The sequence below is a fragment of the Tinamus guttatus genome, unplaced genomic scaffold, assembly GCF_059628265.1.
Source record: "Tinamus guttatus ecotype Peru unplaced genomic scaffold, ASM5962826v1 Tinamus_guttatus_pri_ptg000309l, whole genome shotgun sequence".
NCBI lineage: Eukaryota > Metazoa > Chordata > Aves > Tinamiformes > Tinamidae > Tinamus > Tinamus guttatus.
In genome coordinates, this window is record NW_028288843.1 from 566275 (window position 1) to 590177 (window position 23903).

At 39.6% G+C, this 23903-nt stretch overlaps 1 protein-coding gene across 1 annotated transcript in view; it reads right to left on the bottom strand.

Moving 5' to 3' along the window:
* Positions 1–3923, bottom strand: part of RNF180 (ring finger protein 180) — a 45555-nt gene extending 41632 nt beyond the window's left edge. Inside the window, 3 exon segments of the mRNA XM_010223544.2 lie at positions 1432–1527; positions 3806–3899; positions 3901–3923. Of these exon segments, the coding sequence (XP_010221846.2) occupies positions 1432–1527; positions 3806–3899; positions 3901–3905 (195 nt within the window). The 5' untranslated portion in view covers positions 3906–3923.
* Between the last annotated feature and the right edge of the window lie 19980 nt (positions 3924–23903).

Genomic DNA, 23903 nt, shown 5'->3' on the forward strand with positions numbered 1-23903 from the left:
GAAGCAGTAGGTTGTTACTGCCTGCAAATAGACTTTGTGCTTATGTAAAATGATTTAGCCTTTGACTCAGAAGAAATACAGGAGGAAATAACACATAATCACAAAATTATTCAGATCTTGGTAAGAAAAAATTGTGTAAAAAGCCCACACATTTATCCATAAACCTAGAGGACCTTTCTACAGAAGTCAGAAGGGAATGAGGCAAGAGTTTCCAGGATGTGAAAGGACAAAATCAGGGCTGAGAGCTGACGGCTTTCATACAGAACTGAATTCTCTGTCTCTGCTGCCAGAACCGAAGAACACTGCTCCTCTGTAATCCTGAGCAAGTATGTTGGGCCTTTTCCACATAATCATGGTCTACTGTTTTCTTATTTTCCAGGCATCCAAGGTGTATCTCTAGGCTTGTAAATGCCAGAAGGCTGGACAGCAACAGCTAACAGTGAAATGTATGAAATCAGCTACAATAAGACAGATCATAAAAAAATGAAATAGAAAAACAAAATGTGGGTCTTCATTACGAGGCATTCAAGATTGGGAAACTCAGCAGGAAAATACCTCCTCGCTGCTCAAAGCATTTTTTCCCCAAAGCTTGTGAAATGTTTGTGAAACAGATACACTATTTTGCCATGCAATGCTGAAGTCTGAGAAAGCAAAAATTTTAAGAGTTTAACTAATATAAAGAATGCAGGTTGCACGTGACTCCCCAAATCAGGTAAGACTGAGCAGAAAAAACTTACAGCAAAAGCCTACTACTACTTCTGCTTCCTAAATCCATGCAATTACACCAGTTTCTCAACTCTCAGTAAGTTAAGTATTGAACTGCAGGGAAGCAATCATTGCAACAACAAAGTTGTGAGCTGCTTTGTGACTTCAAGTGGGCAGATACAACTCAAAAGTGATACGACTTCTGAATTTGCGGGAATACATTTTTCTATTTATATGACAAAATAGCACAAGTGATTTAAGAGACAGACATCACATTATATTCTATCAAGTGATCTCTAATAAACACTCAGTCCATTTTTTTTGAGAAACATGCTCCTTACCATCCTTCATTAGGATGAACATAAGTACTACAGGACACAATGACAAGACAAGCCAAAACACAAACACTTCAATATAAATTTAAATATTTGATAAAATAAACAGAGGTATCCTGTGTTAGTTTGACAAATGTAAATATTCATGCATAAATGTCCAAGAACAGAATATTCCCCTTCTAGGCTTTCTGCATACAGAAAAAAATGTTTCAGAGGAAAGGAAAAGAAGCAAACCCTCTGTAAACGGTAATAGATAGAAAAACTAATGAAACTTTTCTCAATAAAATGTCTATATATGATATGTGGACTTCACTGGAAAAGTGCCCTTGGTATTTCTTCTTTCTTCATAATTTACTCAATAATAAAGATGCGAGTTTTTTAAAAAATTTACCTTTTCAATAACGCATTTTACCCATTCTGGAATGGCTTCTAAGTTCATATGCCATACATTGCAAGTTTCCTGAGCGGCATCTGACAGCTGAGGTGTCTGTTAAATACAGAAATATTGTATTGATATTCAACATTCACATATGCTTTTCCTTTGAATACAGCCAGAATTTAGCTACCCAAACTCAGTAAGTGTTTTCATAACAACTGATAAAATTAAAAAGATGCTGTGCATACTCCAAGCAAAAAATAAAGTAGATGTACTACTCTATTTCTGAATCTAAGGACAGTGGACAAACTCTTGAGAGGGAGATATTTTTGTTTTATAAGAACAGAAAGGATGCAATAGTTGATCTTCCAACTGCGCGAGGAACTGATCTCACAATCGTCAGTTTTCCAGTGAAGACAGGACGAAGTTAAGTTCATTTGAAAACGGTATTCAGCATCAAAGAATCATTTTACAAAGAGTTTCAAATTCATTTTCCAAAAACACTTGGTAGTTTAACTAGCTGAAAAGCCAAAGACTTCCAGTAAGTTTTGTTCAGTTTTTATTTCAATAATGTGACCAACTGCAGACAGAAAAGCGAGGTTTCAAAACTATTCATAAGAATAATGTTGGATTTTAGCTGAGCTTCCAAACTGTAGCATTTCACAAACAAAACAAATATAGCTAAAATAAATACAATTATATAAAGATATTTTAGTTTAAAATGAATTTAAATATATATATGCATCAAAAAGTTATTGTCGACGCTCTGCAGGAACCTGCAGGACTGTTTGTGCCTGGCCGTGTTGTCCTTCCAGTTGATGTCGGGGTAGTTGAAGTCCCCCATGAGAACCAGGGCCTGTGACCGTGAGGCAACATCCAGCTGCCTATAGAAGGCCTCATCAACCTCCTCGTCTTGGTCAGGTGCCCTGTAGCAGATACCCACCACAGTGTCTCCCACATTAGCCTGCCCTCTAATCCTTACCCACAAGCTCTCAACTCGCTCATCATCCACCCCCAGGTTGAGCTCCTTCATTCCAGTTGCTCTCTCACATAAAAAGCAACTCCACCACCTCGCCTTCCCAGCCTGTCCTTCCTAAAGAGCACACAGCCTTCCATGGCAGCGCTCCAGTCGTGCGAGCTATCCCACCATGTCTCTGTGATTCCAATGGGATCATGACGCTGGGACCGCACACAGATCTCCAGTTCGTCCTGCTTATTCCCCATGCTTCACGCATTGGTGTACAGGCATTTCAGGGAAGTAATCGAGCCTGCAGGTTTCCCAGGAGGGGTGAAAGAGGACCCTCCATGATCATTTCCTATCCTCACTTCCCCACTAGCACACTCCCACTGGATGCCATCTGACCTAGGCTGCGCGGTACTGTTCGCCGTGTCTATGTGACACTCCCCTTCCCCCTTCTTGTCTAGTTTAAAGTCCTCCTAACCAGGTTGGCCAGCCTTTTGTTTTCTGTTTATGTTTTCTTTCACTCCTTCACATTGCCAAGAAAGCAAAGATTTTAAAAAGCCATATAAATATAACAAAGATCTGCTGAGTTCCGAGATAAATGCATTTGATAAGTATAAATGCATATTCAGGAAACAAGCCATTAATTTGTGAAGTTAATCAACAGGAACTGATGCATACAAGTGTCCCAAATGCTGCAGGCAGATGACACCTTTAGGCATTCTGAGCAGCATTAAAGAAAAAAATAGAAGACAACTTGCCAGTTCTTGGATAAGGAAATTACTTTCTACCCAAAAGGGCTCCATTTCTGATGATATTATTTCCCATAATTTTGACCTATGTCAGCTATATGCCAACTTATGTGCATGTCAGCTATGAATTTAAAATCAGTGAAAACATCCTTGAAGTAGTAAAATTAACGCAGTTATTTGTTTCCTATCTTTAAAATATTTCCTCCCTTCTTAGCCATGATGTGGATCAGTTGGAAGAGTATAGAGAGCTCTGTTTCAGATATACCAGGGCAGAGCATGTCTTGCTATGCTGTAAATGCCTGCACTGAAAACATTTATTTCTGACTATTAAATAAATACATATAGGTGAATAAATAGGGACTAGTAATACAAATTATGTAGACTCTTAAAATTTTTGTTTCTAGTTCTACTGCTGTGATTTCTATTTTTTTTAAACAAACAAACACACAAAACAGATCACATCCAATCCTATTTCCTTTATTTCCTTTGATTTATCATCAAAAGATGTATGGACTGTCTTGGTGATGTATTTTGGAAAGAGTCTAACAGGTCTGCTCCATCCATAGGGTTAATATCTGTCTCCTAAAGAGGTAAATTACTATGTGAAAGTATATACAACACTCCTCCTATATTTAAAACCAAAAAGCTACAACTCCCCATCAGACTCCGTACTTACTTTAGATGGTTCTCTTCCGTGACATTTTATAAGGCAAGCAGAACTTGCTATGTATTTTCTACATTTCCAGCAACGTAGTGCATCAGTCTCCATCACTCATCTCCGTCTGTGATTCCTCAGATCTGCATGCCTACGTGTAGAGACCACAAAAACACAGTTCAAGTCACCTGTTAAATCCACACATACTTTCCTTTTGCAACCCCCATGTCTATCAGTAGTTTATCTTCACTATTGAGAAGGTTAATACTTTATTTATATAATAAACAATAATTTTCTGATCTTATATAGAATACTACCCAAAAATATTCTAAACAGCAAAGAGAAGCAGCTGCTTTATTTCTAATTTAAATACAGAATTAGAAAATACAAACCCTCCAAATGTAGAAAATGGACCAACTTCGTACATGTTTGCACAAGAGAACTCTCGTTTTCCCAATTTATATCCTCTCTGCCAACAGTACCATTTCCCAGAATATGTCCACAAAATTAAAACCAGATTATAATATACCTTAAATATGCATATATGTGATGCCATCTAATGAAACAGCAAGTCTGCAGAGGATGGAGAAAAAAAAAAAAACACGTTTTTCTCAGTGGATATCTGGAAGCTTGTCCCCTAAACTATTTTGTGTGGGTGGCATAGTGTAACTGCTGAGAGCCTCAATAGGGCTTTTCACAGATTTGAATTATCATGTGTGTAAAACAGAGACATAACTTAAGACAATGCCAAAAGGTCAGGAGAGCTGTTTTTCTGTTTGTCCCTTACTAGGATCTGATATCATTTTAGTCACTGTGTCTAAAGACGTCACTTTTTTGCAAGCTTTTTTGAATGTTCTTCTTTCTAACAGCTTCTGTTTTTATCCCTTGTACTAGCTATACACAAAGAAACGTTTTACATTTACACACTCAACTCAACATGATGCTATAGTTATGCGTACTCGGACTGCTGAACTGTACAATATTAATTGTCAAAGAAGCTGGTGCCGTAAAAATTGGTATTAAAAGAATTTGTGCTCTGCTACACTCCAAATGTCTGATTCTGCAATATATTTAACAACTACACTTTTATTTTTCACTGACAAAAAAACCTGACATCCTCAACCTAGACTTCGTCTGCACAGCAGTTTGACTAAACCACATAAACCACTGACGTCAGTTATCAGTGACATCTGAAGTGATGCAAACTTTTCCCTATCTAAACAGTGTCCAGTAAGCAATCACTGCTTTACAGCAAAATAAAAGTATTTTGATAAGTGTTCTGAAGTATTTACTTAGTTGTGCACAGACTTTTCACGTAAAAATACACTTTAGTAACAGAAGGAATGTATAACACATAATAATCTACATAGCATAGGTTGTATTTTGTATAACCAAGAATGCTGATAGTAAATTATATATTTAAAAAGCCTTATAAAGCACAGGTAATCCTCAGCATGGTGTTACAGGAGGTTGATGTGCTCTGGCCTAGGGGAATTTAAAAGAGGAATTCTTGTCTATCTATTACAATTCCGCATCTCTGCAGGTTCTTACAAAGGAACACTACCATTGCACGTTAACACATTACAGAAGTTTTTACACGTGCCACATCAGAAAACAGCAAATTCTGATTTGTTGTATGAGTATTCTTATTTTCATCTGCACAAGGGTAACTTAAAAGAATACAAACACTAAATAAAATTTAAACTCCTGGATATATAAGTTTTTATTTATCTTGTTTGCATTTTAAACTATTAAAAGGCCTCTTGTTCTCACCTTGCTTTGTCTTTTAGCAAAAATACCACCATCAAGGCTACAGATTCCACTTCAAGAGCCAGGCATGCAGAAACTAGTGTGTGCTACCCTCGGTTGTCCTTTTTAGCTTGGCACAGGACCACATTTGAACAGTTTCCAGATCAGTTGGCCAGTGAGCTCATGTTTACCTCCAAAATAGCATGCAGACATATTTGAGTGTCAGGAAGTCTTGGTCCCTTTCTGCCTCTGTTTTCACAGAATCACAGAATGGCTGAGGTTGGAAGGGACCTCTAGAGATCATCTAGTCCAACACCTAGAGTACGCGGCACAGGGTGGCATCCAGGCGGATTTTGAAGATCTCCAGAGAAGGAGACTCCGCAACCGCTTTGGCCAGTTCCAGTGCTCTGTCACCCTCGCACCCTTTTGTGTCCTTAAAACCTTTTTCTGTGGTTCAGTCCCAGAAAAGCTAGCAGGACAGGGTCCTAATCGTTCCTTCCCAAGTTAGAGACCTCAGTCCTTGTTCTTGAGAAGCACTTATCTGACTTTCTCTTGCAGACCTTCGATGGATATTCCATAGCCTTCTCCAATGACTTCAATACCTTGTTATCTTTAGCATTATAACTTTTCTCCTTAACATGTAGCCTGAATTTTCTTGCAATCTAGGCCTTACTCTTTCCTTTATCCACCTTGAATAAGGAGAACAAAACGTCTGTTATACTCAAGCACATTTTATAATTTGAAGCGCTTATATATTAGCTCCCTTTCAAACTTATCTTCGCAATGCAAATTCTTCTGCAAACGCAATAATACAAATAAATGCAATTCTTCTGATCTTTCCTCATGGATGAAGCTTTTTAATCTCCAGCTATCACTACTATTGTCAAGTCTTTCAAATGGGTCTTACACCACTATAAGTGTAATGTTCTTCCACAACAGTGTTCAAATCTGTATGCAGAAATTGAATTATTACTAGCATTGAGTAGCTTGGATTATATACATACGTATGTAGCTATATAGCTATCCCAATACGGGATATTCATTAAGTAGGTGAACAACTTAACACTGACTCAACAACAACAAAAAGAGAAGTGTGTGGGGGGGAATGCCTTATAAGGGTGAAAGCTAACACAAAATTCATCAGAACTCACTTTTGAAAAGTTGTTTTTTATATTTATAAGGACAGGAAAGTTTGGAAGATTAAAAAACAATTTTCTAATGGCCAATAACTTTAATAAGCAACTTCTGCATGAGATCTTTGCGGGTTTCTGATTCATACAGGCTCCCTATCATGCTCATGTTATGGGGAAATGAAGCAGGAATGACCTTTCCTCCACCACTCCTTTATCTGGAAAGCCTATTAACAGCACCACAAAAATCTAATGGAGCCACTCATAAAGAACACCCTGCGATATAGGTGATTGATGAAGTGTCAGACAATGCAAAGAGCAAAACAATTCAGCTTCCTGTTTATTCATCTCTTGAATGAGGCTGTTTCTCTTTGGACATCCTCTCACCAGTGGGAGGTTGTTTGTTTGTTTGTAAGCTAGCTCCCTTCGATATCTACAGTCAAGTTCCTTTTGCAGTCCAACCTGTATAGTGTATTTAGCTTTGTTTGTTTCTTGTCAAAAAGAATTGCTAGAAAACACAAGGTAAAGCCCGAGAAAAGTTTTTAAGTGCATGAAGCCAAGGACAAAACATAAAAATGTATTTCTGTTGAAAGCCTAGTCCAGAATTTCTCTTTGACTAGGTTCTTCCTGCTCTCCAAAAACATAAAACCAGGAAAAGAAGTAAAGCAAAACAAGTGGTTCTCAGTGCTTCTTAGTTCAAGTCATCCATGACCGCTGCACACACTGCAGCCACCAAAGTGGCAACAGTAATTAGGTACAGCAAGAAACGAGGACACTGAAAGCTCCGCTTTAGTCACTGGGAGCTTTGAAGAGAAGATAGATGGGTGGCACTGTTGAATTAAGCGGGAAAATAAGTTACAAAAGCTGTCCTTGCTTGTCCAGTACAGGTCTGGATCAGAAGTTCCTGCTCCAGAACAAAACGCCCTGATGCTTCATCCCCTGCAAAGTGATCACGGAAGCTATTAAGGTATATGCAAACACTGGCTGCCAGCTTCTCATCTCCTGACTATTTTTCCTCAGGGAGACACCACTAAAAGAGCACTTCACCAGTACTTCTCAAAGTCTGCAATAAAGTGTCACTTTCATGGGAAGGCAGAAAAATAAAAGGTTTAAAGAACTGCCCTCTGAGGGCCAGAGAGGCAAAGGAGACATCTGCTCCCCTGCCAGCGCTGGCTGGACTATGACCCCTATTTTATTCTGCCCTTCCATCTAGCAGGGAGCAGCTTTCAGACGACGATGATGATGATGACGATGGGCTGCCAAGTGACGAGGGCTGGTGGGTTTCGGGTGACACTGTCCGTGGCGCAGTGACAGCGGCCTGTCCCCGCAAGCTCTGGAGATAACCGGGGCCAGGCATCCACAACACAGCCTTCCTCCGCGCCACCGAGGCCAACAGGTCGGCGAGACCCGGCGGGGAGGTGTCCAAGCTGCCCTGGCGAGCACGCAGCGCCGCCAGCGCGCGCGAGGACACGCCGCGAAGCGCCACCCTCCCCGGCGCCGCCAGCCGCCACCAAGGGCGACGCGGCGGCCACCTCGGCCGCCACCCGCCGCGGCGCCAGCGCCTGCCCCGCCGCCTCCAGCCGGGGCCCTGCGCTCAGGCCGGGCCGGGCCGGGCGGGCTCCGCGCGCGGACAGGCGGCGGGGCCGGGGCCAGGGCCAGGCGGCTCCGCCGCGCCCGGGGGGAGGCGCCTGCTCCGCTCCGCGCGGCTCGGCAGAGGCCTCAGCTCGCCCTTGCCCGCCCGGCGAGGCCGCGCAGGTGCCCGCGCCTCGCCGCTTACCGCGCCGCAAGGGGCCCGCTCCGCTCCGCGGCCCGGCCGCGCTGGACGAGGCTGTGAGGAGGCGGAGGAAGAGCAGAAGGAGGAGGAGGAGGAGGAGGCGGCGCGGGCGGGCGGGCGGGGGGAGGAAGGGGGTTGCGCAGCAGCTGCTGCCGCTGCTCCAGCGAACGGCAAGAGACGTACGACAAACGGCAGCGGAACGCGCTGCGCTCCGCCCGGCGCGCGGCGGGAGGCGCGGCCCCCCGGGCGCCCCCGCGCGTGAACCGCGCTATCCCCCCCGGGGTGAGGGCGAAATGGCGCCGCCCAGGCGCGGGCCGCGCTCGTGCCGCGCGGGGCAGGCGGTACCATGATGTGGGGCGGGGGGGAGCAGCCCGCCCGGGAGAGGTGCCAGCGCGCGAGTGCGGGGCTCCGGGTGAGCCTGGCAGAGCGGGCCGCCCTGCGTGGCAGCAGGTGACTTGCTGTGCTCTAGCGTACGTTTCCTCCAGGTCGCAATAAGCCTCTGTTATCGCATAGTTATTTTGGAAAAGCGTTTGAAATAACGGGATAGTAGCACTCCATCAGAAGGTTAGGGTTTCCCATGGTTATTGCTAAGTAATCATTGAAATTAAAGATGAGAGTTGGTCAGTTTTGTGCTTAAACACTACACATTTAGCTGTAGAGTTTTCTCCAGCTTTTAAAAAGTGTAATTGAAGCCGTGGCAAACGACTCTTCTATCTTCCCACTTAACGTTTGTACTTTTGAGAAGAGGACCCTGAGAGCCCTTCGAGGGACGCTCCCTGCTGGTGTGATGTGCTCCTAGTGACTCCTGCTGCTCGCTTTATAAAGCGGGTTTGCGTGGCGACGCTTGCAGGTCGGATGCTCGCAGCAGTTACCCTCAGCTCGTCCCTGCTGTGCCTGAATAGTGATCTTACATAGAGGAGAGAGACGGTTATTTTGGAAGAATTTTTGATAAGATACGGCATGTTCAGTTCTAAACCAAGTGCATCAATGACAAATAGTTGCAGGTTATAGAGCATTTCATAGCAGCCTTTATTGGTAAATGTATGCAGGACAAGCAAAATAGGGAAATAAGTAGGAAAAGAATAAATAATAGACAGGTCAATATGATGAGCTGCTAATTCGGGGCCTGACCTTCTAAGATGTAAGGATATTGGAAATATTTGAACAGTGAGCTCTTTTTCTTTTAAAATTTTGCCATCTAACTGTACCCATTTTATTCCTCTCAGGGAAGATGTAGAATTGTACTGCTGAGACTTAATGGCATCCCATGCTTAAGGAGAGGCAGCAGCAAAAGTGGTGCTGGGGGAAATAAATGAAAGGCACAGTAGGAAGTGTGTCACAGTAACTACAAAGGGAATGAGGGAGAAAAAATCCTTATCCCTACTGGTGGCTTTTATGAGTTTATATCTTGAGAGTTTTGTGCAGTGTATTTGATTTTGTTGAGCAGGAGGAATGTGCTGTTCATTTGCCGTCTGCAGGGAGGATTTGTGTGCCTGGCGAAGCGTACAGGGCAGCAGCCGTCCTGCCCGGGGCTAGAGAGGGTAAAACGGCTGCTGAGAAGGTGAACGGCTGCTGCCTGTGCTGTGGCGTTGCAATACGTGGTGGCCTCTTTGTTAATTCCCAAGCAGGGTATGTGTGCAGTGCTCTTCACTGGGGTGGTCCTTGGATCTGTGGTGGGCAGTCTGGTGCCGAACGTCCAGAGGGTAAGGCAGAAAGCAGGGATGGTCTTTGAGGCAAGGATGGGATAGCTGGTTGCTGCAATGAAGACTGTATGCAGTTAATTATTGAACACTGTGGTGTCTAGTGATTTTGTACGTGGACGTACAGTACAGGTCAGTCCACTGGCTTCTAACAAACAGTGTTATTTGCCAGTAGTCACACAGGGATAGTTCTTCCTTGCCAGCAGTGATGATGAAGCTAGGAAAAAAAAAAAGGTATTTAGGAACCTGAATGACCTGTCTTTTGTTCCTGGAGGCTAGCTTCTTTATTAAAATACATCTGCAATAGAGGGAATAAAGGGAATTATTTTTCTCCAGTTGTTTAATAGTGGACCAATGAGTACTACAGACATGAAATTTCTCTGTAATCCTTGATCCTTTCACCTGTTAGATTGTCCTAGTCAGCTGGGGTTGTCTCCAAGACATGGATATTTATGATTTAATCTTTTGTGCTGGGACAGCATAACTTAGATAATGGCTAACAGGGGGCTTAAAGAGAAATGATTGAAAAAATCATTGCTGTCAGACAGACCTGCTGGGTCGTGCTTGAAATGCACAGGAAGATGCTTACTGTTGCATTTACCTTTTTTTTTTTTTTAAATGAGCAATTTAAGTACTTGAGTAGTGCTGTATTAATAGAAACCCAGTGAACAACACTGACTGGTTTCTCCCTTCACCACAAGGATTCATTGTTGGAAAAACTTTAGTGCAACTGGGTATTATAATACCCTTAAGCATAACATGTCAATATATGGATATCGTCATCTTCTTGCATTTAATTTTCTTTTGAAAAACAATCTTCTTATTGGCAATTTGACTTACTGTTAAAGAACTTTTTCTATAACAAGTAAATTCTAAGAAAACATTATTTTTCCCCTATTCCTGGAAACTAGTGAATTTACGTTTGCAGTTAAGGTTGCAAATCTGATTTGTTAAGCTAGTTACAGTCCTGTAAGAAATCTAAAGCTTGTACAGAAAATCATCATTTAACAAATCGTTTTTTTTTCCTTTTGTTTCTCTTCAAAGAACAATCAGATCGGTCTAATCTTGCTGTGTGTGGTTAGAGGATATGTTAGAGTTTGAGTAACTTTTTTCTTGTTTTCTTTTTTTTTTTTAAATTGTTTTAGTCATTCAGAACTAGATCTAATAAGTAATTCTTAATATGCTTTATCTTAAGTTGTAGATGCTTGTTCCCTGAAATGGAATTCAGAACTGTGTGAGATGCAAGGATCCCCTCAGTGCTTCTGAATCCTGCTGTCCAAGGAGGTGCCTTGAGCTAGGGAACAGAAAATGCTTATGAAGAAGATATATACTGCAAACCAGTAAGGTCAGTGAATTTTATTAGTTTGTTTTCTGTTTACTGCCTGTTAGAAACTACTCCCTACAAGTCACTCACATAGAAAATAGACCAAAGGTCATTTCTTTTCACTGGCAGATTTCTTATTACCTGCAAGAGCACACTAGTTACCTGATAAAAACAAGAGTACTTTTTGTCTTTTGCTCTGCAATGGCACAGCTTCAAAGAATTTATGATATATGGGAGGGAGGGATGGAACAGAACATGCCTTCACCCACATAGCAATAGAAAGTTCAGAGATCTTCAGGGACCACCTTAAGTGTTTTGATTAAGCAGACATTCAAAAATATGTCTATATGCCCTCTGTCTATGCTGTTTAAGCTATGCTGTTTAGTGTGGATAAATAATAGGCACATTAGAAATAAGCCGGTCATGTAACTTTCAACTGGGACTTTTGATTAAGTGGTTTCATTTAGATTAAATGGAAAGATGAACAAAAATATGTCTTCAAGTAAAACACTTCACTTGAATAATCAGCTCGGTGAGCTAAAGAACCTATGCCAATAACTTGGCCAATCTGAACTGCTCGATAATTTTCTTGGAGAGGAAATGTAGAATTTCTTTAAATCAATTCTTTTAAAACTATCTAGAATTTATATCAAAGCAAAATAAAATTCTTCCAGAAATAATGCTAGACCTAAATGGATAGTTAGTTCAGGAATGATTTTAGAAATGAAAGCCTACAAGGGAAAAGAAAAGGATTAAAAATATTACTAATCAGCAAAGAAGAGCAAGAATATGAGCAAGGGGATAGAGCAAGAATAAAAACTGTTAGAATGATGTTGAGTTAGAACTTGCAGAAAGTACTAAAAGAGAACTAGATGACTCTGGACATAAGAGGAATGGAAAAGGAATTAGATTAGCTTTAATAATATGCAAAGTTATGTACTTGGAGACTACTAACAAGATTTTTTGCTATTAGTTGAGGGCTAATCAGATAGGAGAAGGAGTATCAGAGTTTGCTAATTGGTCACGGATTGTGCTTTGGTACTCTGATGTAGCCCCCAAAAAGCAAATCGTGACGTGCTCTGGGTGTCTTCGCAGTACAGGTAGAGTATTATTTACACTTTGATAGTTCTTTTTGTGGAATAGATAGTTGTAGTCACCCATTTTCATCAAAGAAAATCGACTGGAACAGGTGCAAAGTAATAATAATATGAGGATGATCAGAATGGAGAGAGCCTGTCTTTACAGGAAAACAAGAGCATTGCTTACATAGTCAACAGAACAAGTGTTGGGAAGATAAAAAGTTTTCTGTTGATCATCAGTGAGGAATTACTGGAGATTACAACAGCCTTATTTAGCCTAAAATATACTGACCCTAAGAAAAAAAAAAAGTGGTCACTAAGAAATTTAGGGTAGAAATTAGGAGATTGTAGATGTCAAAGTAGGAAGATGATGGGAAGAGCTTCCTAAGAAAAGTGGTTAGGAGAAAACACCAACAAATCTGAAGATGAAGTACAACTGTATGATGTGAAGATTTCAGCAGCTGGTGGTGGGATTTAAACCTTTCCAGTTCTCTGTTGTTATAATCCCAGCTATTTTTTTGAAAATCTACTTTTTGAGAAAAGATGATTAGGTAATTTACTTGGTACTTTGTTATCGTTTGATTGGGTGCATCTGTGCATGTCTTAGCTCTGATTTTCATGTCCAATAAGAGGCAATGGCATATCAATGAGTGAAAAAATATATATAATATCTCTTATGCTTCAGAAATGTTTTTTTTTAATGCTGTCATCATTCAAGCCCTCCAAACAGCTCTGTAGCGTAATTTCTCTTTGGAGGAGTTACGGTTTTCATGAGACTCCAGCATCATCTGCTGTTTTACCATTTTTTAAATTGAACCTTTACAAATCGTTTTGTCGTTGTGTTTTCTAGTTTGAGAGCAGTCTGGAATTCATTCCTGCTCTAAAATTACCAGTTTAACTTTTTCAGTTGTAATGTGTAGAAAGCAGTGGAAATTTATTTCACTTGGTTGGTACTACTACCTGCATAAAGCTGAGGTATAAACAAATTAAATTGTCCTATTGAAAAATGTCTTGATTTTATAGGATCGTTAAATCAATCTAGCTTTTAACTCCTGTTTTTTCTGTTATAAAGAGTGTATGTGTGCCTACTTACTGTGTTTAATAATAATCTTAGAAACATTAAATAGGGAACATATATAAGTTGTCTGGCTACCAAGACAGCAATAAAATCTTTCCTTTTTCTTTTCTTGAATGTAATTCTCCTTGAGAAAAAATCCAAGTATCCCTTTTAAATGCTGTATTGTATAGCAAGCATTTTTGAATGAATAAAAACACAGATTTTGCAGTTGTTTTGTATTCTTTTTACTTTTACATTAATGGCATCTGAAATGTATTATCTAAAAAAAAACCTTGATCAATGTGCAATAAAATTATATAGATATCTATAAATTATATTAGAATTAGCTTATGTACTCATTCTACATACATGCATGTACATATTAAGGTACATAATTAAAAATATTCATGAAATGTAATGAAAAAGTTACATTTTACACTCGAAGAATAATATTTTCATTCAGGTCTCATTTTCAATTTAGGAAATAAATAATTTAAAATTAATTTCCAGCTTTGCTTTTTGGAAAAGTATGTTGATTATATATCCTGGTTTCTGACAAATCTGTCACAAAACAGTCTGACAAATACAATGTTGTACTTGAGGCTTGTATTTTGATAATATAAGCAATACAAAGATAGGACTTTAAACTTTTTCTAACATGATACTGTGTTCAAATATTCTTCTACTGTAGTCAAAAGAATCTTCCACACTCATGTCCTGTTATGCATATTTTTAACTGTTACTAAAATACAATGTCTGATTTTGCCAGATCTCACAGAAATCAAAATTCTCTTGTCATATATTTATTAAAACATGCATCATAAATACGATGGAGCACTACAGTTAAAAAAATCACTTTATCTCTTACCTGCCTCTATCTAAAGGGAATAATACTTGACTCCTTTTGCTGTAGGAACCCATCTATAATCTCTAAGTGTAAACTTTCGTTTATCCCGACGGATGGTCGCATTAAAGTAACTGTTACAGATGTCAAAATTTAGTGATGGGCTCAAAGGACTCTCCTTGCTTCAGTGTGGTCATTGAGGGCAGCTTGTACCTCCTGTAGTCAGTAAAGACTGAGATTTAAGGGGTGTTTCACTGTTCCAGCACTTTTACCAAAACTGGTGAGTAGGAACATGCACCCAGCTGGTCCCAGAGCTGAACTCTTCAAGTAGAAGCTCTGGTTCTACTAACTGCCAAGCTCACTTTTGTGCCTCTGGGCAAAGTTTAGTTGCATTCCCACCTCCAGCTGGCCTGATGATGAAATTATGTTCCTGTGTTTTTTGAGCAAGACACTAGGCTTAGACATTTATAAAACATTGTGGTTCACAGCATGGGCATCTATAAACTGCAAGTACTGTAAGAGCTGGTTGGTGGTAGAGGGACACTTGGCATAATACTTCTTGTAGATACCTGGATGTATAATTTTAATGCTGTTTAAGATCCCCACATCCCCCTGGTATTGGCAGATACAGCAGCCGGAGGCTGGGCTCACTACCTGAGGGCATCTGAAATGGCACTAGGGATTTACTGGCCCCTGGACTAAGTCCTAAGCAAAGTCCTGCACCAAAGGGAATCTGAGATGCCAAAAAGTAGCTGTTCTTATCTGCTTAAATATTTTAGTTTTTAAGGCCTCTGAATTCTGATACCAATGGCAGTATAAGACATAATGCATTGCATCAGATACAGAATTAGATTCTTATTTACTCATTGGTGTAGTTGCTGGCATGCAATTAGGCTTATTTTTCACTCTGTCCCTCCCAAAAAAACAAAGATGCTAATATGTTTTTAGAGATTCTTTCTTTGTGTTACGTTCCATTATCTTCTCTCTGTGGTTCCAAAAAGGACTATGAGAAGGACACAAATTCAACAGAAGACTGATTAAAATGTGAAATATTTTGTTTATACAAAATTGTAATCGTACAGTATAGAACTTCAGAGCAGATCTTAATCTGTGCAAAAGAAAGACATAGAGGAAAGAATTAGCTTCTAAACACTGAATTGGAGGCATTTTATTGAACATGCTCTGCGCAAAGAGTCCAAGGGAGAGACTGATGGATTTACCATACTGAGACGCAGAACTGATTTATAGTCTTTGTCAAGTTGTCATCCGTGTGAAAGATGCTTCCAGTTTACCTGAGATAGAAAAGTTTTATGGGTAGAAATAGATGTTACAAGTTCATTCATAGACTTGATCCTACAGTTTGCAGCTGGCTAAAGGACAGCTCTGTTCTAGCAGAATTTCAGCAAAGTCAGTGGTGCTCTGTACATTCAGTTGCAGTCTCAGGGCTTTATGCAGCATTTTGCAGGCAAAATGATAAAAGTATCAGTTGAAATAAAGTGAGGAAAAATGCGACAACATTCTCTGATCATATGATATTTCCATTTGAGAATATATAGAGAGCAAATTGATTTTTAGGAGCCTGCATGCAGATATTTAAGGTTGAGCGAAGGGCTGCAGAACACATGATCTTTGTAATGTAATAGTATATGTATCTCCCTACTTCCCACATCCACTCCTAATTTACTCAGCTTGAAAATCCTTGGGGAAGGTGCAGTGATCTTCTGTGCATCTTCAGGGATGAGCATGAAAGAGCCCCAGCCTGTGAGTGGAACTCTTAAATGATGCCACTGTATGAACACACTGACAATGAAATACACAGTTGGCACATAATCACAGATTCACGTTAATTGGAAATTTCCAGTAGATAACTTATCTTTTGGTCCATGGTATCAATGTTTCAGAACATGCCAAATACTTGCTACAATGATTGTATATGTCAGTAGTTTGCTTTGTTGCTTATTGTTTTTTTCCCTTTTGATAGATCATAAACACTAATGATGTATAAGAAACAGTAAAGTTTGTTGATTTCTGTGTTAACAATGTTAAACTAGAAGAGGGACTGTGATTTCATGCTAAGTATAGCACTGCAAATCATAGTAAATTAATGTGCAGTCTAAATATTATGGATCATAAGAAGCTATTCTTATATTTTAAAATTGAATAGTAAACTCTATCTATACTTCCTCCCAATATTTCATTCTTCCTTTCTGTTGTAAGGTGAGCTGAGAGGGTAAGAACTGGTAGTACTTTGCAACCAAATTTACTTTGTTACAAGAATCTCTGTACAATTATTGAATATATGAAGTTCAATTTTTAAAAATGTAATTAATAACAAAAAGGAGAAAAACAGAAAATACTTTACTATTATATTGAAAATGTAATTCTCAGTATTTTAATATTATAATGAAAGTGTAGATTTATTTAAACCTTCACAGAAAAAAATGCCAGTGAAAGCATCTAAATAGATGGTTAAAAGAATCTTAATGTCAGGAAGTCCTGTGTTCTCTGCTCATTTTCCCAGGCAGGCAACATGCCAAGGAGAAGCCGAGTGGCAGGTCAAAGAATCGCATTTCATGCCTGGCGCGTTGCCCATCTCAGCTTGGCAGTGAGAACCTACTTGGGCTAGTGCTTGGACAGCTCCAGGGAGGCTGGAGAGATTTATGGATCGGAGTTCTCCCTCCTGGCACTCTTGCCCTTCGCTTTTCTGCTGCTGGTTAGTCACCGTGTATAGACAGCACATCTGCCACAGCTGCCTGTTTCTGGATGTTCCTGGGACACGTGCATCTCCGCAGGCTGTGGTATCTGTGGTGTGGCTGTTATGTGTCACATCATTGATAAAAACAACCAAAGATGCTGTTTTTGCCTCTAAGAGAAGGAGCAGCTAGGTGTCATTAGTAGGCCCGTGTCTATAACTACATTCATGTGTCTTCTAACCCGAGAAATCAAGTGTGTGGTTTGGCAGCCTTTTGATGTGACTTAAAAAAAAAAAACAAAAAAAAAATGGAAGGGAGGAGAATTCTGTTTGCAGCCACTCAAGGCCTTCCACCAGGAGGAATGGTGTGGCGTGGGGCTGTCCTGCTCTGGGCTGGCTGCGCTCTGAAGCCGCAGCCCGGGGCTTCCCAGGGTGCCGAAGCTTCTCCTAGAGCCTTGTAGAAAGGGCACGCGTGAGATAGCTGCTCAAACCAGCTGTAGGTATCTGCCTTTGTTTTGTCTTTTCCACCTTCTTTTACTCCTTCAAGTTTCTTCTTCTAACTGTATTTTATGCACTTTTTTTGGGGATACGTTTTTAGCTAGCATAATTTTTCCGCAATAACAGCTTTTAAACATTGTCTTTGCCCCTTTTGCATCCTTTCATATATCTTGTCACAACACTAATTTTCTTGTGTTCTGGTTCTTATCTATCCTTTTATTTTCATCAAGTGCTTTTTTTCTTCTTTCATTTGTTTCTCAGATATCTCCCTTCTACGTTGAATGCATGCATGCTCTCACTTTTATGCATTCAGCAGAAACCTCTGTGTAGCTATGAGATCATGTGGCATAAAGCAAAAGTACTGACCGTGCTTCCAGATAGTGGGACACCAAGCAGATGCAGAAAGATGTAACTGCCGCTTAGAGCTGTCTGGTAAATCTGGGCTAAAATTGTCAACTGTGAAAGCAAGAGGCCCAGAAGACCAGCAGAGGGAGTGAGTTCCTCAGGCAATGCCCCTCTAGCAGGGATGCCCTGACTGCAGCCCCCCAGAGCCAGCGTCCCGCATAAGGCATTGAGATGTGCAGCAAAGGAGGGTGACTCCAGCAGCTCAAAACGTTCACGCTATCTAAACAGAAAGCACTATCTTGAAATGGCTGCAATTTTTACTAGTGAAAAGTTTGAGAAGTTTAAGAATGCAGAAATAATGGTTAGCTGACTAGCGTATGAGACATTACTCAGGAAATCATTTTAATTAATGGTAGTGACATTTATCTTCATGATTGCTACAAATCAAATATTAACGGAGTGAGATTAAATATTTAATAGGGAAATTTATTCTATTACTGGCACATGTAATTTTTCACATCTGTTCATTAGAGTGTAGACTGAAATGATACATCTTCTTGCCGAAATGTTTATTGATTAACATAAATTTCATTACTGACTATGAGAAATATGTAAACATATGATAAAAACAAACAACTCAGAAAAGCAGACCTGTGTGATAGCCAAGTGATTCACTGGTAGTGCCTGCAAGATTATGAATCTCATTTTGATTACTATATGGCAAGTAAGTAACGATCTACAAATGGCTAAATGTTTTTGCAGTGTGCTTGTTCTTACTCACACTAAAGATTTTCATGAAGTACATTCCTGAGAATGTATGGGAAGGACAGGTTGACTTATCCCAGAGGCAAAAGCTTTCTGCAAGCAGTCTCTAGATGTAATGAGCTCTAGGAGAGGTGCAGGCTGTGTTCAAGTGTATAACAACTGCTTTCTCTCAGTTATTATTGGAAATATAAAAGAATCGATAGAGATGGGATAAAGACAAAATAGACTGAGCTAAATACCAGCCCAAGTGAAAACTTAGCTTGCAATTATCTGTTTGATAGCGTCCATTTCTTTCAAAATTTGCTGCAATTACTTTTCAGCTCTTTTAAAAATAGTATATTGAAAATCTGCGAAACGGACCTCTTGTGCCTCTAGATTACAAACAAAATTAATGGGCTTGGTTAGGATGACCTAAGGAATGATTGCTGTAACTAACTCTGGAGAGGTAGGTGCCAAGATTCAACAAAAAGTCAATATTAGGGACAGTGCTGCTAATATCTCCCTAGTACGGACAGATGTGTAATTTATAGAATAATATTATGTCTTAGATCAAGACCCTGTGTGAGGAGGAGTGGAAGATGCTCTCAACAAATACCGATACATCTCAATACGGATAAATATCATTAAATGTCATAGGTCTTCTGGGATTTCCTGGCTTGCTTTAGATGTTTTGCAGGTTTCACATTTAGGGATAGGAGATCAGGGAAATAAGTTCTGCAGATATTCTTATATATACCAGGGGAGGAATGTGATATGGTCTTCTGTGTTCTGAAGTGAATGGTATTCCTTACATTAATTGTATTCTGCAGATGATTTTTCCAGGAGAAAAAAGCATGGTAGAATTTAAAAAAGACAGTGCAAATTAACTAAAGAAATCAGCTTTTTCAAGTCTTTTCCATTTTTTTTTTAGGTTTTGGAAATGGCATCAGATGTGAGATAACAGAACAGTCTAAATGACTGATGTACAGTTTTTGTTCTGTTTATTCTGTCATTTAGCAGGTGTGTCCGTTTGACTTAACACACCATAACTTGAAAGTTAGAACCTTGTGAAAGAATAGGTAAGCGTAGTATTTATAATTAGATTTTCTCAAGAGCAACCACTACTAGCAAACAAATATTTTGCTTTGAGAAAAGTTTTTTTCTCTTTGTTCCTCTTCTGTCTTCCAAATTCTGACTTGCTTTGTTTTAGACATCAATCTAAAATATCTTTAGTGCATTTCTTATTGCTGTTTCTGTAGCCATCTTTTTATATTTGATGTAATTACCTGTCAATCCATTACTAGCAGTAATGAAGCTCGAGCTTGAAAAGGAAGTGTAGTGACTGAAGTAGGTAGAAGTTATCATTTTGTATGTTAGCTTACTAACTTTCCTGATTGTCTGGGAACCCAGAGTTACTAGGAATGTCATCAGATAGTGATGTATTTGCCACATTACAGTAAATGTGTATTTTCTAAAAGCTCTGTAGGACCAATGTTTAAGAGAGAAAACTAAGGAATATATGAGTATATACTTAATAGATATTAAACGCACAAATGATCAGTTAAATAAAAATTTTATATTCCAGTGCAAAGATGAGGTAATAGGGGGTGCTTAGGTCTCACCTTTTCATAACTGGTTCAAAAGTCATTTGTCCCCCGTCCTGAGAAGACCAGGGTCTTTTGGTCAGCACGTTCTCCAGGTCATACAGGGGCTGTTCTGCAGGTTGTTACAGAGAATGTAATAAAACATTCTCTAGAGAAATACCAAACCTGTCTTGAAAACCACGGGTGGTCTACTGTAAGCACCATTGAGATATGTACAGGTATTTACCATGGTTTGGCTAAAATCAGCTTTTGCTGAGCTCTGGCACACAGTGCAGGCTCTCGAGGGTTCCTGAACTAACTTCTTTAAAGCCTGCTTGATCACTGCTAGTACTGGGGTGCTGAATAATGAAGATGTGTACTCCGAGGGTCAACTTTCACTATGAAATATGCTTTCCCTTTCTGCTGCTGTAATTTGTTTTAAAATTATCTGTGTTTATAAAATACACAAATAGGAGAGAACTGAGTCATAGGTGAGTCTTAGTGCTTCTGGCTGATTTTGGGGAGTGTATACTCTATCACATGGCAAGTGGTTTCATGTGCTTACAAAATTGAAAGTGCTTGAAAATTAACCCTTCCTTTGATATCGCTTGTTAACTAATGTCTCTCTTTTTTTCTTTTAAACACAGACTAATAGATGTCTCTATTAGATATTCAGAGTGGTGATTTTTTGGCTTTAAGTGGCTGTGTCAGGTTTCATGTGTAAACTGTCTACAGACTGGAATGGACTGTGATTGCTCTCTGTAGCATGTCTGACATGGCTTTAGTACCTATATAACACTAAATAGGACAAGTAAGTACATAACTTTTTGTTGAATAGTTGTCCTAGGCTATCCAAGAATCACAGATTTTTCTCCATATAGATAATGACTATGCCGAAACATCAATAATGTAGAATGAACCTGTTTCATTCCAGAATATTGATGGGAGGAACACATAATTGGAGAAGTTTATTCCCTTTCTCTTTGTTCTGAACCTAACCAAACTGCTGAAAACCAGAAGATGCCTTCAAGGGTCTACCTAGGATACTTTTATCTCTGGACACAGCTAGCACCATAGCTAGTACCACAGTCGTCGTTTCTTGTTAAGGACTAGGTGCTGGCCGTAAGTGTAAAGGCATGCAGGAAAGCATTGGGCCATAAAAAGGCTTTCCTTGGACTTCTAGAATTGATGCTGCAGTCTTTGACCTATTCTGGGCTACTTGTGCTGGGAGAGTGTTTCTGACTTTCAGTGACAGATACTAATTGCCCTCTTTCTTACCCTGCAACCTCGTGACAGGCCCTTACTTCTCCAGGGAAATAAAAACACGTTTGACTTCATCCTTGGCAGAATGTTTCTAGCAAGGGTTATGCTTTGACTCTCCCATGTGTTGAAGTATCTACCTGAAATGTAGCAAGAGGCACAAGTTGATGGGGGCAAGGACAAAGCATAGGAGTGACATTGCTGCAGCGTGGAATGAAGAGATACATAGCAAACGCCTGTCCAGCTGTTTGCCCAAAAAGGGTTCCAACTGTTACCAACTGCCTTATGGATTTGGCTGTTTATCCGAATGCTAATATTAATGCTAATTTTACAGTGATGTTCTTAAAAGCCTATAGTGGCCTTTAACCCCTTCTTTTGAGACTGCAAATCTCAGTGTACAGCATATCAAAAATACATTACTAAAACCATACTTAAATAGGACAATTTCTTTCATATAATTTTCACTTCTGAACCTGTACTATCTATGCATTAAGGATGAGTGCACAGCTCATTGCTCTTTTGGAACTTGACTAGATTAATCACACCAAGCTCTAATCCTCCTTGCATTCAAACAGAGTTGTATCAGTAATCAAAACAGAAGGATAGTAAAATAGAAGCAGGACATATGGTAATAAATCCTATGAAAAGAACACAGACTGTAGCATAAATCTACCATCTGCTATAAGATTTATAGACTCCTTCTTTGCTTACTATATGACAAACAAATAGATTACCCACCCTGTTAGCCCACACTGATGGGGATTTTTTCTACTTTGTGAAAATGCAGTTAGCTTGGGCTGAAAATTGCCTCATACCTAGTGTTGCCTGTCTAAAATTCTTCGGTATATGGAAAAAGCCTGAGATGTTAGTTTTAGCTAACAGTCTCTTTTCCCCAAACTGAGATACTGCTGAGGGCAAGGATGCCCAGTGCTGAGCAAGTAAACTGCATCCAGTAGTTTGATATCTCAACTGCCTGATGTTTAGACTGGAAGTGGCAGTTGTGCTCTTGGCAAGGCACAACACCCTCAGGCCTTGCTGTACCCCAGGATATAATTTCAAGTGAATCTTTCAACTTTGAATATATAGCTGACGATATTTTAAATATCAGTATTTGACTCCAGATTTAATATTTCAGAGATAAATGAGGCACTTCAGCTGTTTTTCTCAGAACTCTTGTTCCACATTTCCAGTTTGCATTCTCTTTTGGATAGTACAGAGGTTTCAAGCACAGAGCAACAGCTGCAGAGAGGGGAATTAGAATCTGAAAGGCCTGATACGCAGAACTGCTAAGCACACAAAATTTAAGCAAGTCCTCATAAAAATCTTTGAAGCTTTAAAAAATCTAGGGAGAAATGTTCACCTTTAGTAAGAAAACAAAAAAAAATTGAAAAGAGAAGGAGAAGGAATTGTACCAGGCACCAGGTACAATTCTAAGAGATATTAAAAATGCACAGATAGGCCATACATTTGTTCTGTTGAACTGCATTTTCCTCCTACTTCATGCTTATCTTTCTAGTAAGGTTTCCTCATTGATTGAGAAGTCTTGTACACTTCCAAACAGAAAGATTATTGTTTCACTAAGACATTTTTTTTTGTTCATCTGCTAGAAATCTTGTTTCTTCCATATTTTTCATTGTTTGAGAGTTCTCAGGCTCATCTGGAACTGGAATACTCTCTAGAAGATGGAAGAAAAATAACTCTTTTCAACTCCAAGACATATTTTTAATACAGATTTAACAGTAATGCCCAAAATGCTTTTAACTGTTAGGCTGTCTGTCTGTGCAAGGGCACAGATAGCAGACTTAGCAAATATGTCAGTCAGTCTCCTCTAATTTCCACTGTTTCTTTTTGATCAGAATTTCCTTAAGAATCCAGGATTCCTCAGATTCCTCAGATAAGGCATCCCCCTCACCCCTGCACCCACTATTTGCAAATTTTGAGGACACTCTGGGATGCTTTTGCTTAATCAGAAACTGACTGACTCTCTAGAACTCTTGAAAAGTGTGAGTAGGAGTGCTAGAAAAAAAAAGACCCTGATACTGTTCAATGTATAGGTTTTTTTTTTTTTTTTTTACTGTCACACGTAAATGGTGGGGAATTGCTTATGCATTGGTTAATATTATTACTTTATATGAATCACTTTTGTTTTAGAGAAGAGAAACAACTAGCTAGTCTATTTTTATTTCAGTGTGCTGATCACCTACTGCACCCCTTCTCTTAATGACTGTTACTCTGTTGCAGGTAGTAAATGTAGCTGTCACACTGCAGGTGCATAGACACTAGTATCACTCACTAAATTATACCAGTGCTTAACCGAGCAAGCCATCTCAAACAGCTTGA